At 31.6% G+C, this 16,308-nt stretch overlaps 1 protein-coding gene across 4 annotated transcripts in view; it reads left to right on the top strand.

Moving 5' to 3' along the window:
* The first annotated feature begins 1,592 nt into the window (after positions 1 to 1,592).
* The window catches only part of LOC143073308 (uncharacterized), a 129,020-nt gene continuing 114,304 nt past the window's right edge, over positions 1,593 to 16,308 (top strand). For 3 of the 4 annotated variants that reach the window (XM_076248741.1, XM_076248740.1, XM_076248738.1), the window contains exons 1-5: positions 1,593 to 1,670; positions 2,936 to 2,952; positions 8,177 to 8,223; positions 12,559 to 12,743; positions 15,302 to 15,373. In XM_076248741.1, the coding sequence (XP_076104856.1) occupies positions 12,559 to 12,743; positions 15,302 to 15,373 (257 nt within the window). In that variant the 5' untranslated portion in view covers positions 1,593 to 1,670; positions 2,936 to 2,952; positions 8,177 to 8,223. The remainder of the gene's footprint in view (positions 1,671 to 2,935; positions 2,953 to 8,176; positions 8,224 to 12,558; positions 12,744 to 15,301; positions 15,374 to 16,308) is intronic. The other variant, XM_076248739.1, reaches the window with a different exon arrangement.

Below are 16,308 nucleotides of genomic sequence, written 5' to 3'. Positions count from 1 at the left end.
AGTTATGTACAGCTTCTGAACCCAGTACATGGTGGGAACTTGCATTGTACAATGTATTTGGTTCTGCTTTGGAAAGAGCTGAGTCTATGTACCATATAATATAAAAGGTTAACTGGATGTAAGGACCTAGTCCTTAATTGAGATCCTTGTCAGATATTCCTGGCCATATGTTTTCCTTTTTGTCATATTAAGAATTGTTCTAATTTAATATGTTCGTAAGGGAAACAAGAAACATTATCCTCATACAAAAAAAATAAGATAATTTTAAATAAATGTTCCAAAAAAAATGGAATGTATTACGAAGGATAATCATAAGATATAATGGAATTGTCCTGAACCTCACTTTTGTGATGGTATATATGTTAAGGGAATCCTTCTTCGAATACGGGACCAACATATTAATAGTGGTAGACTTCTGTGTCCAATGTTCTTTAATTTCTACCGAATTTTGGCTGTCTCAAAAATGTTAACATTCCAATTTTCAATAACAGTTAACAGCAAATACATTATCACAATAACAGATAACAAAAAAACTAAAAACCCAATAACAGCTAACAAAGAATAAGACAATAACAGCTAACAGCAAATATATTTTCAGAATAACAGATAACAAAGAATTAAAATGCCCCATAACAGCATAACAGCTAAACCCCTTGCCCCCCCTCTTCCTCTGGCGTGCAACTAACGTATATTACCGACTTTGTTATGATTTTCTCTGTACGTCTGGTGCACGCCGGTCTTTAATTGTACGCCCGTGAATTTGTGACGCCGGCATTATAAGACTCATATCAGTGACGCTCATATCAAAATAATTAGAAAGCCAAAAAAGTAGAAATTTGAAGAGTATTGATAACCGATATCTTCTTATAAACTATATTAGAACCCCTTCACACTAGCATTTTTCGATCTAATTCAAATCGATCTTAATAAAACCAGTTAGCACATTATTTCTACGCTCAAAACGATCTCTTTCGATCTTTACCAGTGCGTTCACACTGCAATTAAAAACGCAATCGATCTGACCTTTTTACCCGTAAATCTGTAAATTTTACATTGCGTATTATACATAGAGAACTAATCACGGTATCAAATTCATGTGTTGATACACTGATACACACACTTGAAAAAAAAAAAAAAAAAAACAATTGGACGAAGTTATTGTATCTCTTGAATTACAAGTTAAAATTTTGATCCTGGTGTTATTGCATTTTTTTTAAATCTAAAAAAAAACAAAACTGGAGCAACGAAGTTACAGCATGACGATCGAAATACTGCGGTTCCTCAGTGAAAAGAGAAAAATTCATTTAGTTGCAAAAGTTTTGTTAAATCTGCATGCGATTTCGCCGGGATAGACGTATGCCCGATGATGCTAGTTTGTCAAGCAAAATATTGTGTTTATATTTTAACGTAATGCAGATATTTTTATTATTAAATGCATATAACTAGAAAATTATATATTCATCTATCAATTAAAACAGAAACTTTAGTTTAATTTCACTTGGCAAGGGAAGTATTTCCATAACACTCGAGCGAATATACATTGTAGAACATGACCTTATAACTTACAAGCTTCAAGTGCACACTTAAAGTAAACTGTATCCTCTATAAAATGTGTTTTCGTGTTCCTGGTGTACCGTTATCTCTCTCATGACAACAGGACACTGAGTTTGGTATGTCAATTATTTTCTTTATCTATTCGTTACTTTTGGGACAAGTGAGCTTTTCTCATCACTTGGCGTCTGTCGTCCGTCGTCGTCTGTTAACTTTTACAAAATCCTCTCCTCTGAAACTACTGGGCAAATTTAATCGAACTTGGTCACAATCATATTTGGGGCATCTAGTTTAAAAAAAAATGTGTCCGATGACCCTACCTGTCAACCAACGGCCGATATGGCTGGGGTGAAATGCATTTTTTGTCTTTTTTTTTACCGTAATAAATATAGAATCTGAAAGGAAAAAAAAACATGTTCAGAATGATTAGCTCTACCATTTGTCCATATCCTAGTACGTAAAAAGTGTTAGACAAATTCTGATAGGAGTTATTGCCCATAAATGACAGATTTTACTAAAAAAAAAATCATTTTTGCCTTTTATCGTAAATACAATGATATGAAGGGAGAATCGTTTTTTTTCCGTTATGCCTTATGTGATTTGAATTTTAATTGATTGGTAAACACTTTCAATCACAAAAATGATCAGCAAGGAATGTTAAAAGTCCAAATTTGCTGATGAAGTAAGTAGACTGTCACTCTTTATAGGAGTGATTGCCCTTAAATGAATTTTATTTTTACCTTTTTTTTGAATTTTGAGCAACTACCAGCAACCGAATGCCGTAGAAAATACCAACTATATAAGGCTTATGAACAACGCAATAAACTAAAAACAAATATGATAACAATTTATTTATTTATAGTGGATTGAGAAACGAGTTTTGCAACTTATATTAATTCCTTTCCTCTTTGCGGGTGCGAGTGCTGCCTTGTAAATAAATATAACTGATATCAATAGTATACAGCAACAAACGACAAGCACTAAATTGCAGAGTTCTAACTTTGAACAGTCACATATTAAAAGAATGATGCGGGATTAGAAGCGGGACAGTTCAACATACTCAGAATAAACTATGTCAATCAGTTGAAATGAGTTACTAGTAAAAAGTAAATTGACAAAAGTACCCAACTCCGAGGAAAATTCAAAACGAAGAGTCCCCATCAAAAACTCGACACATCAAACTAATAGATAACAATTGTCATAATCCTGACTTGGTACAGGCATGTAGAAAAAGGTGGAATAAGTTATCAAGATACATGTACAGATCTCAGAGTAAACTTAGTTACTGAAAGCTAGTCAAAGCCAATAACAACTAAAGGGAAAAAATCATGTATCTAAATAAAGACTAACATATCCAACTGTTATAGTTACCTTATTGTTTCAGCTTTCAAAAACAAGATAGTAAGTACCCTGATATAGTAATATTTTTTAAAAAAGGGATGTCTCAAAGAATACAACTATTCTATGATTGTTAGTTAGTTACATGTCTACTACATACATAAAAGAATGCAATTCCTCTAAATGGGTAAGTACTTACTTTTCTTCCGAAATTGACCTTTGCTTTTTTTATCCTTGTACAGTCTACAAATTACATCAACTTAGAACAATCGTGAGTTTGCCTAACCACTACTGTGATCAAATAATCGTTACCCTGCATAATTGAAGAATATATTGTTTATTTTTATCTTAACTATTTTGGATTAGAATAAAAAGGTTAGGTAAAGTATATATGTTTTTTTTTTATTATCGTAATATACATTCGATTTTCTTTTGCCGTGTTTCAAAAAATTGTGTTATGACTTAAAGTTGTGAAATAAACGATATTTAAAGAGCATTTATTTAGCTACGATATAAAATATACACTATGAATTTACTTGTTCAATCTTTAATGAAATTGAAAAAGTAAAATAATCATTCGCTTAAAATTAGCAGCAAGTTTTTCTAAATTTTGTCAAAATAAACTAAGAAACATCGATGATGAATTATTCACTTGCAAGTGAATAATTTAACCTCATTGAATCCGTATTCATGTGCCCATCAATTTAATCATAATCTGACTGTCCCTCTGGTATCTTTCGTCCCTCTTTTTAAATCATAATCTAGAGATGAATTACGCATACATTATGCGTGTTTAGTTATGAAAAGGAAAAGAATGTCAATATTCAAAGTAAAACAAGTAAAGGGTATACCATTTGACTGACTCATTCGAACCTGAAAAACTCATTCACAGGTAAAAATGAGGGTTAAGATATATTTTAAACCTATAATATGAAATAAAAAAGACCTAGAAAAATCCAATTTCACGTGTTCGCTATAGCTATCTATTTATATCTAAATGTATAATTATATCGGGTTATATGATCGTCAGCAGTCTTCGGGGGTTACTTCAATAGTTAATAAGATGTCGTCTAAACTAAACTACACACGAAATGCTGTAACTTATTTTTTGCCCATGTATTGTAAAATGTTTATTTAGACTTTTAATAATTTGAATATACGTTTTTGTATTTTATAAATCAAATATGAAAATTTAAGTCAAATTGGTGGACATGAATTTGACAGTCAATGCCCCTTCACGGGTCTTTTGTGAACGCATGGAAAAACTAAAATTTTAGATAAACATGTCCCCTATTTTGAAGAGTGGTTATAACATTACTTTATAAATATACATCGTGAAACACATCTAAATATTTCATGACTATTTACTATGATAGCCTTAATCACAGTAAGTATTATTTTTTGTTTTTGTACCTTTATCTGTCACAGTTAGTTTATTCTTTTACCGTGATTTATTTTTCTATAATCAACGTTTTGTTAATCTTTATAATTGAAATCATCATTTTATATTCAATTGTATCCTCTGTATAGTTTTTACTTGATTTTATGAAGTTTTAATTGCTAATATTTTAGTTCTGTTCACACAAATCTTTCCTGTCATGTAAAGGAATAACATTCTCACTTTTGTCGTCTGGTTAACTTCGAAGCCAAGTAAGCAAGCCGTCCTGGTTTAACACAGTATGATTCATAATTTAATTACAATAACTTTTTTGGATTCGAGCGTCACTGATGAGTCTTTGTAAACCAAACGCGCGTCTGGCGTAAATACAAAATTTAATTCTGGTATCTATGATGAGTTTTTTTACTATACATGTTTAACAGTAGCAACCTGTTTATTCAATCAAATCAGCATTAACAATAAAGTCTCCTCCACTCTTTCAGCAGAAACTTATATTTTAAGCTCAGAAAAATTAATATCCTTTCCTCAAAATATAACAACACGCAACAGTACGAGGTCGGCAAACTTTTTCCAGCGATTCTGTAAGACCACAACCGCTCAACAGCCTCGAGAGATAGAACCAACAAAGAACAAATAAAAGGGTTCATTTTTAATAGACCACTTACATTTCATATTCTTATTTTTTTTGCGATTATCTAATAGTAAAAACAGGTAAAATGTTTAGTTCCACTTTGGTTACGTATTTTTCATATTTTTTCATACACAGTCTTTTGTGTGTTTGCATGACTGTATTGAAACGATAATGTTTAAAACAAAAAGTTAAACACCTTTGCTGTCTTTAACCCCATCTTTTCCTGTATATCTTTGCCTTTATCCTTACTTTTAACTAGTCTTTTTGTATGTTATTATCTTCCTTCTTATCTGCTTTCTTCTACTTAATAAAATCTCTTTTAACTCAAGCTTATCTTATTCCATAAACTCTTTCATTTCAATTTCTATTTCCTGACGTACATCAGGCTTGTTCTTGTTTTTGTGTTTGTTCTTGTTCTTGCTGTTATTGCTCTTGTTGTATTCTTTGCTCTTGTTGTTCTTATTCATGTTCTTATTTTACTGTCCACCATAAATATGCCCCTTGCAAACTTCACCAACCTATACTGTAACTGTATTGGTCTGCATACTCTTATGTCACTGTTTGAGATTTTTTTTTTATCTCAGCACTTCTTGGATAAAACATTCGATGTTCCGTGATTATGTCAAGTATATAAAGAATTTGAATAATTTTTTCAAAAGAAAATTTCAAATTTCACCTTTCCAAGTATTAGTTAAAATATCATAAAATCTTTAATAAGATTGTGTGCGTTTTGGTTAATCATTTAAAATTGCTCGCTGGTTCTACTAGTTTTAGTTTATTGTTAGATTTTTTTTTCTATCTTATTGTTGTAATCGAATTTTCATACTACATATTTTTACAAGTTTACAGTTTAATTACATGACTTTTTTGTGTATATTTTGTTTTGGTCAGCTTCAGATCTATGTTTGGTGAATACATATCAAATTGAAAATAAAATTTTGTTTATTGTTTTGTCTCACACAAAACATCTGTTAAATAATGATATTCACACTTTCTTTAATCTTGTACATGAAATTAAACAGACCAAGACAAATCGTCATGATACGATTGCACTTAGTTATACTTTTGTTGTGTTTGTATCGAGTACGAGACCATTGACATTTTTTCGAGGTTATCTCGATAGTTAATTGGATCGCGTCTAAGCTAAAACAAACACGAAATGCTGATACATTATAATAAGTCTATGTATTTTTAATTCTTTTTTAATATATGTAATTTGGATTTACATTTTAGTTTGTAATAGATCAAATATTAGAATTCGAGTCAAATTGGTTAACACGAATACGAATATGCTAATAAAGCCCCTTTAAACGTACATCATACATGGATGGCATTAATGGTATTAAACAGCTGTTTGCTCTTAGGAATACCATTGTTTTCATTCGTTATTTAAGGTTAACGTGACTGATTTTAACGGAATTTGATGAGAATGTCGTACAAAGTGAGAGGTTTAGTGGTATAAAACCAGATTTAATTCACCATTTTCTACATTTGAAAATGCCTGTTCCAAGTCAGGAATATGACAGTTGTTGTCCATTCGTTTTTGATGTGTTTTGTCATTTGATTTTCCCATGTGATTAGGGACTTTCCGATTTGATTTTCCTCTGAGTTCAGTTTTTTTGTGATTTTTCTTTTTTATATAAATTTTGCAATCGATAATGCAAAATTTAAGGTTTCGTGTTGTATAGCACACCGTGGTATTTCAGGATTGATAAAATAAAAGGCTGACCGTATGAAGGGGATTCTCTTGGCAATCCTAACTCTCCAAGGTGTGTTGTATTTCAAGCAAACATTGAAATATGCATTTTCTGACTTATATTCTGCCAAAAATATCATATTTTGCAAAAAAATGCAAGAAAATGTATCCTATCTTAACGATCACATTAAACATAGTTGTTATTCGTTTCTCGTTCGATTAAGCACACACACGCCCAATGTCTCATTTTGAGTGGTATAAATCACATTAATTTTGATATAAACGATAGAAATAGTATCCAGTTACAATCAAAATGTAACATTAATTAAATACACGAAACAAGGAACGAATCAGTTGTAAGTTGTATATTAAGGTAAGTCATCTATTATATTAACTTAAAAATGGTGGGTACTATATGTTTTTTTTCTTTCTTATAACAACAAGCATAACGCGGAAAGCAGGTTAACAACTTCACACGAACTATTTAGCATTTATTGTTATATCACTTTTGACTGCCAAAACTTTTTTGTCTTCGAAAAATAATAATCAGGATAGCATTATATGGTCCGATATTACATTAGATGACTGTTCTTAAAAACGAGAAGACTTGGTAATTTGAAATAGTGAAAAATGGTATATTATTATTCATGTAAAAAAAAAAACAACAACAAAAAACAGGCATACAATGTAATGTACATGTAACTCCAAAAATGGACATTCATTATGGGTTGCACATTACATTGTACGATGTCAAGTTATTGTAAAGCAACACATTTGTACACTTTTATATTTAATAATCGGTCACAAGCATGTGATGCAATTGTAATATTATTCTCTTATTGTTTTAAACGTGTAATGAAAAGTTTTGCATTATATCAAATCTATCCCGTATCATGTTCTTTTATTGTAGAGGCAAATTAATGAAAACATACCACACTTTTCCTTTAAAATGTATAGATACTAAAATTAAAAAAGTATACATTTATTACTTTTTTTACTCTTTTAAATAGTGATAGCTCTGTTTTGTCGATAAATTTATTTATTAAAAGTCCCACATTTGAGAAAGTAAAGTAGTTAAAGTGATTATTTTTAATTTGAATATACAATTCAGGATGTTTTTTGATGTTATATATAAGAGGTTTATATCTTGAGCACTTATACGAGTACTTAACGAGATAGCAAGTTTTGAGCACATGCGCATACACTTCATATATCATTCAAACAATAACACATGTGCAATGTATGACAAGAACATAAACCATCTATAAGAGGTTATACGCTCATTTGGTTTCCATGTTGTGTTCTAGTAACAAACAGTATATAACACGCTACATAATAACCAATGTATATGAATGTATATGATTATAAATGTACACAATGATTTATAATAATACAACAAATCCATAAACATGATAAAGTCATACATTCTTTACATGCGTTCCTTACTATGTTACAAAGCTTTCGTTTTGCAACTTGAAACATCTATCAACAAACAGGATCTTTACTCCTTTATAAGAAATATTATCATATAGTATATTAAGTAGTTTTATTTTTCTAATAGAGGTTTTAGAACAGATCAATCAAGCGTAAATTATCATAACAGCTAATGTAAGTATTTATGTTGTTTTTATACTAGTATCTTAATACATTGTGTTGTGTGTTTTTTGTATAGTTTTGGATGCAATATTTGTTTAATTTATATAAATAGCTATTGGCTTTAATTAATTTTGCTGTTAATATATAAAGAATATAAATGATAGTATCTTTGATAATTCAGATTTAATATTAAATAATCGAGATAACAATCGTTTTTATGTTGATGCTACGTATATTACATAAAGAATGCGTCTTTGTTATCAAAGTTATTTAGCTTCGGATAGGATAAATATCAACATAAAAGACTGTAATATGCATACATGTATTATACGTAGACGTAAATTTTGTCTTAGTTTTTTTGTTGAGATCATAATATATAAATAAAATTGAGAATTAAAAAGGTGAATCTACCAAAGAGATAACAACCTGACCAAAGAGCCCAAGTACCAAGTCAGGAATATGGCAATTGTTATATTATAGTTCGTTTCTGTGTGTTACAATTTAACGTTGCGTCGTTTGTTTTCTTTTATTTTTGAGTGTAAATTGACATTGCGATAAGACGTGTCACGGTACTTGTCTATCCCTAATTCATGTATTTGGTTTTGATGTTATATTTGTTATTCTCGTGGGATTTTGTCTGATGCTTGGTCCGTTTCTGTGTGTGTCACATTGTAGTGTTGTTTCGTTGTTCTCCTCTTACATTTATGCGTTTCCCTCAGTTTTAGTTTGTTACCCCGATTTTGTTTTTTGTCCATGGATTTATGAGTTTGAACAGCGGTATACTACTGTTGCCTTTATTTATCTACCAGTCGGTCTTGAACACAGCAAACACATCCTGTTTCAGTCTTGTTTACTCCATGCTGGTCTATGTGGTGTTCTTCCTTTCCGAGATGCTAATTATCAGTTTAGAGTGACGAATCTATTAATGTCTTTTTGTCTTTTTGCCCTTTTGTCTATGAATTTCATTCCTGATCTGTTTTAGAAGTATTGTTATTTTTTTGATTTTGCACTCTAGAAGATACCCTCAGCTTGTCTAGCATATTCTACTTTAGTATCCTTTTCTTTTTTATGTCTTTAACCAGATATTCTTTTTGAATTTAATTGCTTATATTGTTCTAAAATTGTCTTTTGCTACTAAGATTGGTCAGCATGGTAATAACAATGTGGTATGCTTTTCAATGAGATCTCTCCACAAGACATAAACGTTAACAACTATAGGTCACCACACGGTCTTCAACCATGACCCACATATGTTAAATAAGTTTATTTTTATGTTTTGAGTTTCTTTTTTTCTTGTCTTAAGGTTCAACTTCATTTTTTTGGGGTTTTCTATTCTTGATATTAAGCTGTCATTTCTTTTTGAATTGTCTTTCTTAAAGTTGTTTTATAATTTTTTATCCATCTATTCATTTGGACAGTCACTTGTAAAGTTCTCTTTCTGAGGACATTTACTGAAAAGAAAAATCATATTTTCAACTAACTGAAGTGTTAAAAAAGATCTATCACGATATTTCTAAAATAACAATAATTTTTGTAGTTGGTTTTCCAATTTCTCAAAGTATTTTGTCCCCTGTTGGCATGTTACTACTTGTCAACTCTCAACCTTTTTCTGTATAATATTATTAACTGTTTTTTTTTTTAATTCTAATTCTTTTTACATTTACAAAACATCAGCAGTGATGGCAAATTCTTTTTCTAACCTTTTTAATGTTGGATTTGCATTGAGGTTTGTGGGATTGTACGAAAGAAAGTGGAATTATCATCCTTTAAAGAACTAATCCTTCACCAAGGAGTTTGAGTTTGTTTATTACTGTTTTCACATTTTACCGTTTTTCTGAATGTCTGTCTTTATATGTTCCATCCCTTCGAATATTTTTGTGTGCGTAAACCGAAGTTCTTCCGATAAGCATCAATCCTTATATAGATACTTTCGTTAACAAATATTGCTTTTACCCCATCTGGATCGTTTTTTATGTGATATTGCCAGCCATACATTTTTAATGTTGGTCAATATATTGTTAACACTATGTGGCGACTCGGATATGTTTTGGTCTGCATTTATTTGATTATCACCGCGGTTGCAAAGATTGCATACTGTGGTTTCATTATTATTCGTTGGATACCAATTTTCGTGGATTTCGTGGTTACCGGTGAACCACGAATTCAAATGTTCAACGAATAACATATTTTCAATAATCTTTGCATACAAAGATGGACAAAACCACGAAATCAAATGTCCACGAATATGCAAGTTCTCAGTAATCCACGAAAATTGATACCCACGAAAATAAATGAATCCACAGTATAGCTACTACTAAATTATTCTCTCCATCTTAAGACACTGAACGAACTTTAATGTTGTCATAAAATTTCAAATATCATATTAAAGTCCTCCACGAGAGATATTGATTTGAAGTGCGAAACAATTTAATAGTTGTTGTTTGTTTTCGTAAATTGAATTGTTATAAATGAGATATAGCTTGGTATGAAACCAGGTTGAAATATCAGAAATTTGACAGTTGGTTTTCACGCGTTCAGTTTGTTTATAACGTTTGATTTTGCCAGTTTTTATGGACTTCCTGTTTTTGCATTTGCCTTGGAATTCTGAATTTTTGTTCTACATATTTAGACCGGTAATTTTGCCGTAAGAATTGTTTCACATTTTCTTTTCGGAACCTTTTACAGTTGACTAGTCAGTTTGTGCTTTCTCGTTTTACTTAAACGATATCCAGTATAGCCAGCAAGCTTCAATTTGATGACGGATATGTACCAAAAGAGGGACGAAAGATACAAGAGGGACAGTCAAACTCATAGATCGAAAATAAACTGACAACGTCTGGCTAAAAATAAAAAGGGAAAAAAACAAACAATAGAAAACTAAAGAGTAAGTAACACGAACCCAACCAATTGTCATAAACATACACCGGTCCTTTTTCTTGAATTAGACCAACCAAATTAGACTTGTCTCCAGGTATAGACTTAAATGAGTAAAATCACGGGTTCTACCTGGGAACAGGATCTGCTTACTATTCATGAGAACCTCAGATCCTCCGATTATTTTTTGGGTTTCATATTGCTCAGTCTAGTCTAGTTTTCTATGTTGTGTTTTATAAACTGTTGTATGTCTTTTAGTCCTGCTATGGCTTTTTCAGTATGTTTTAGTGTTTGGTTTCTTCCGCCTCTCTTATTGACTGTCCCTCTGGTATCTTTCGTTCCTCTTTTATTCATTCTTCTTACGTGCACGCATTCTGCTTATTCATACGAATAATTATAAATAGGCGTTTTGAGAGTCATATCTAGCTCCAACAAGAAAGCCTACTGTCATTTTGAAACCATTTCCATAAGGCATTCGAAAACTTATGTCAATAACAAATGAAGCATCTTTATGTTGTCTGAAATGAAAACATTTTCAGCTGTGTGATTCTCTGGTCTTTGTATTGGTAATTAAAATTGAGAATGGAAATGGGGAATGTGCCAAAGAGACAACAACCCGACCATAAAAAAAAAAACAACAGCAGAAGGTCACCAACAGGTCTTCAATGTAGCGAGAAATTCCCGCATCCGGAGGCGTCCTTCAGCTGGCCCCTAAACAAATATATACTAGTTCGGTGATAATGAACGCCATACTAATTTCCAAATTGTACACAAGAAACTAAAATTAAAATAATACAAGACTAACAAAGGCCAGAGGCTCCTGACTTGGGACAGGCGCAAAAATGCGGCGGGGTTAAACATGTTTGTGAGATCTCGCTTGATATTGTACGTGATAATAGCTTAGCATTGTAAACCAATAGATACGTACAAGATAACAAGATAAAAACAGACGAAACAAGATAAATTCTCAATAAAGTGTCGTAAGAATAAAACAAAACCAAGGCTCTTTATGTATAATAAAAATAAGTGTCAGAATATCTTTTTATATATGTTTTTTTAAGGAACACTTGTATTCTTACTTATATAAAATATTTACGTTGTGATCAACTTATGTTCTATACATATACTTATTTACTATTAACAAGACATATGCTCGATATATTACCTATGCTATTCAAGCCTTATATGAATATTCTTTTAACCCTTAGTCAGGAAAGCAGTACCTTATCTGGCCTAGAAATTTTTACTAGCTTCACACATGATGTTTTTTTTTGTAGGGAAAAATGTACATGTGATACACAAAATTATAAGCCAGGTACCTTTGATGATTAGTTTTCATAATCCTGTTCTCGTTTCACCTATCTATCCGAACATCATCAAAGTTGTAATAAGTCTTAGAGTTCGTTTTATGACAGGTATCATTTGTGGAATATGAATCTTGTTACTAAGTCACAATTTTTTTCTACTTTGTAGATGAATAAACAAAGGCTGACTTTTCTAATATTGATTGTGATAACCCTACTGTCAGGATCTACGAGTAGTTGTCCAGTGGGCTGTTCTTGCTCTTCATACTATGTTCCATTTGGTCAGTCTGTGTCTTGTGAAAATAAGGGATTGGACGCCATTCCATCAAACCTACCGAATGATACGTACAAGTTGTAAGTAAAGTAATATCAATTGCAAACAAAAACACCAAAAAATAGATCATCGTCTGTTTCAAAATTCCAATCATAGTACCAATACCGTCTGAACCAGTCACAAACTTTTAAACATGGAATTCTAAACCACGTATAAACTAGAGGCTCTAAAGAGCCTGTGTCGCTCACCTTGGTCTATGTGCATATCATAAATGAAGGACACAGATGGAATCATGACACAATTGTGTTTTGGTGATTGTGATGTGTTTATAGATCTTACTTTACTGAACATTCTTGCTGCTTACTATTATCTCTATCCATAATGAACCTATGAATCTATCCCAGGAGTTTTAATATTTTGTAAAAATTTACAAAATTTATAAAAAATGACTATAATGGGCAATAACTCCTTAAGGGATCAATTGACCATTTTGATCATGTCGACTTATTTGTAGGTCTTACTTTCCTGTACATTATTGCTCTTTACAGTTTATCTCTGTCTATAATAATATTCAAGATAATAACCAAAAGCTGCAAAATTTTCTTAAAATTACCAATTCAGGGGCAGCAACCAAACAACGGGTTGCCTGATTGGTCTGAAAATTTCAGAGCAGAAATACCTTGACCTAACAAAACAAATTGATCATCTTCAGATTTGCACTAAATGCTTTGGTTTCTGAGATTTTAGTCAAAAGCTGCATTTTACCCTATGTACTATTTTTAGCCATGTAAGCCATCTTGGTTCGCAGGCGGGGTCATCGGACACATTTCAAACTGCATACCCTAATGATGATTTTGGACAAGTTTGGTAAAATTTGTCTGAGTTGTTTCAGAGAAGATTTTTGTAAAAGATGACGAAAACTTGACAAAAATTGATATAAAGGGCAATAACTCGTTAAGGGGCCAACTGAACATTTTGGTCATGTTGACTTGTTGTAGATCTTGCTGAACATTAATGCTTTTTAAAGTTTATCTCTATCTATAATATTATTCAAGATAATATGAGGCAGGCATAACCTGTGAATGGGGACGAAGTCTGTATGTATTATTTTTCAGAGGAGAAGATTTTTTCAAAAGTTAACGACAACGGACGACGACGACGGACGACGGACAATGGACGACGGACGCCAAATGATTAGAAAATCACACTTGGCCCTTCGGGCCAGATGAGCTAAAAAAGTGCTTTTTGCCAATATTTGGGTTAGCATTAGCTTTAGCACAAATGCCAAATGCTCAACACCCCAAGATATTTTGATAACCAATTGGTTACCTGTAAAACAGTCGAGCATATAGCTATAATACTTACAGAACAAACTACTTGACTGTTTTTCTTTTGTCATGGTTTTTGCACTAGCTTTCATTAAAAGCCAAGCGAAGGATATCAAAGGAATAAAAGAAAACAAAAAAACTGGCAATGCGATGGCCAAAAACGAAAATCGATCAATGACAAACACCGGTATACAAACACACAACATAGAAGACCAAAGACTTATTAACACGAATCATACTTCGATCTGAATAGTCGATCCATTTCTATATGATTTGAAAAGATCGTTCTTACATAGTCTTGTTACACTAAAATCCAGGACTAGAAGGAGTTGCATGATCGCGATATGATCTGTTTAAATCTTACAGTTTTATTAATATTAATTTTACACATCAATCTCTACTATCGTAAGCATCATTCATACAATTAAATCCGCTAACTAGCTGCTTTATCACATGACGTATAAAAGCACATTTGAAAGTGGGTTTGACCCATTGATGACCATTAAGCTTATTTATGTTATTTACAGTCTATTCTGTCAACCCAATCTTTTTAACTAATAAATTTTTACGACTCATAGATAATGCATCAACGAAATTTGCAAAACCAAGCCCTAAAAATTATTTTTAGTATACAAATGATAACCTTACCGTCAGATATGTTATCAGAATCTAAAAATTCCTACAGGCGGTAAATAGTTTTATTGATTATTGAATTTTAAAGTTTAAAATCTTTGTGTCTACTGAAAAAAATGATAATTACAAAAAAACCCAAACATTTTGATAATCAAAATGGATTTTTTTTGGGTAAAGTTTACTAGATATTAAAAACATAACAAAAATGAAATCAACATGTAAAAATTTCATGCGTTCAAGAGCTTTTCTAGAATTACCTTCATCATTAACGCTCAAAGCTGAATATTTGAAAAACAAGAATGTATGATAAACTAAACTGTTGAAGAGCTATGTCACCATATACCAACTTAAAAAAGAGCTAAATGAATCTAAGGGTTACTTTTCCCGAAGGAGTTGAAACTTTAGTTTCTTATAATTTCAAAATTTACACAATTCAGATGATGAGGATGCATAAATCTTTAAATGTAATAATAGAGAGTAAATAAAATTAGAATGTGTTCTGATGAAATTGAAACAACCAGCAATAGTGCTAAAATTATGCAACATTAATGACATAAACAACACAACAAGAGCGGCAAGTAAAGTAAGGAATGCTTATAGTATAGTTTTGTGAATAAATAATCTTTAAAAAATAACATTCAAGATTTTTATTAATGATATGCTGTTTTTACTTTTAGACACATGGGGAGGAACCAGATAGCAGAAATAAATGATAATGTATTGAGAACCGTTCCAAGCTTACATATTTTGTAGGTGTACAAAAATGATATTCAAGTTGAACGATCGCATTATATATTACCATGAGCTTTATCATATATCGCTAAAAATGCAATTATGATTTTTAGACTACATTGATGACAATTAATTGATTAATTGATACAAATCAGAATTAAGAAACTGAATGGGTCTATCAATGCCCATGCTACGTCAATCTTTAAAGACCCAAATGTTGCAAAGCACCTATCCTACCTCCATGACAAATATGTTGTTGTCCCCGCAGATAAAGCCCCAAACAACATCGCTTTTGTGTGTAAAACATATTACATTAACTGCTTGATAAACGAATTAGGTATTGACAATTCACTTGGAAACTCAACATATACCCTCACGACACTTACCAAAGAGGACATCCTAGATAATCAAAGGTCTGTTCAGTGTTCCTTTGGAATTTCAACCAAAGATGAAGAACTGGATCTGCCATCACTATATTGGATACCTAAACTACATAAGTGTCCTTACAAACAACGGTATATTGCTGGGTCTTCCAAATGCTCCACGAAACTTCTTTCGAAATTATTAACATCTATTTTATCTGCAATCAAAGACGGGCTTCAAAGTTATTGTGAAACTGCCTATTCTAAAGGGGGCGTGAATCAGATGTGGATACTTAAAAATTCCAAAGATCTTTTAGAGTACATACAATCTAACTCTCTTTCATCGTGTAACAGTATTAAAACATTTGAACTTTCTACTCTTTACACAGTATTCTACATTCCAAACTAAAAGACAAATTGAAAGAGTTGGTATTGCTTTGCTTCGTTAAAAAGAATGGCCAACGTAGATACAAGTATCTTGTCTTAGGGAGGGATAAATCCTACTTTGTAAAGAATCACTCTGATTCGAACAAAAAATTCTCTGAAAATGATATTATCAAGATGCATGATTTCTTGATTGACAACATATT

This window comes from Mytilus galloprovincialis, chromosome 4 (genome assembly GCF_965363235.1).
Source record: "Mytilus galloprovincialis chromosome 4, xbMytGall1.hap1.1, whole genome shotgun sequence".
NCBI classification, from domain to species: domain Eukaryota; kingdom Metazoa; phylum Mollusca; class Bivalvia; order Mytilida; family Mytilidae; genus Mytilus; species Mytilus galloprovincialis.
This window is presented reverse-complemented; position numbering and strand designations above follow the sequence as displayed.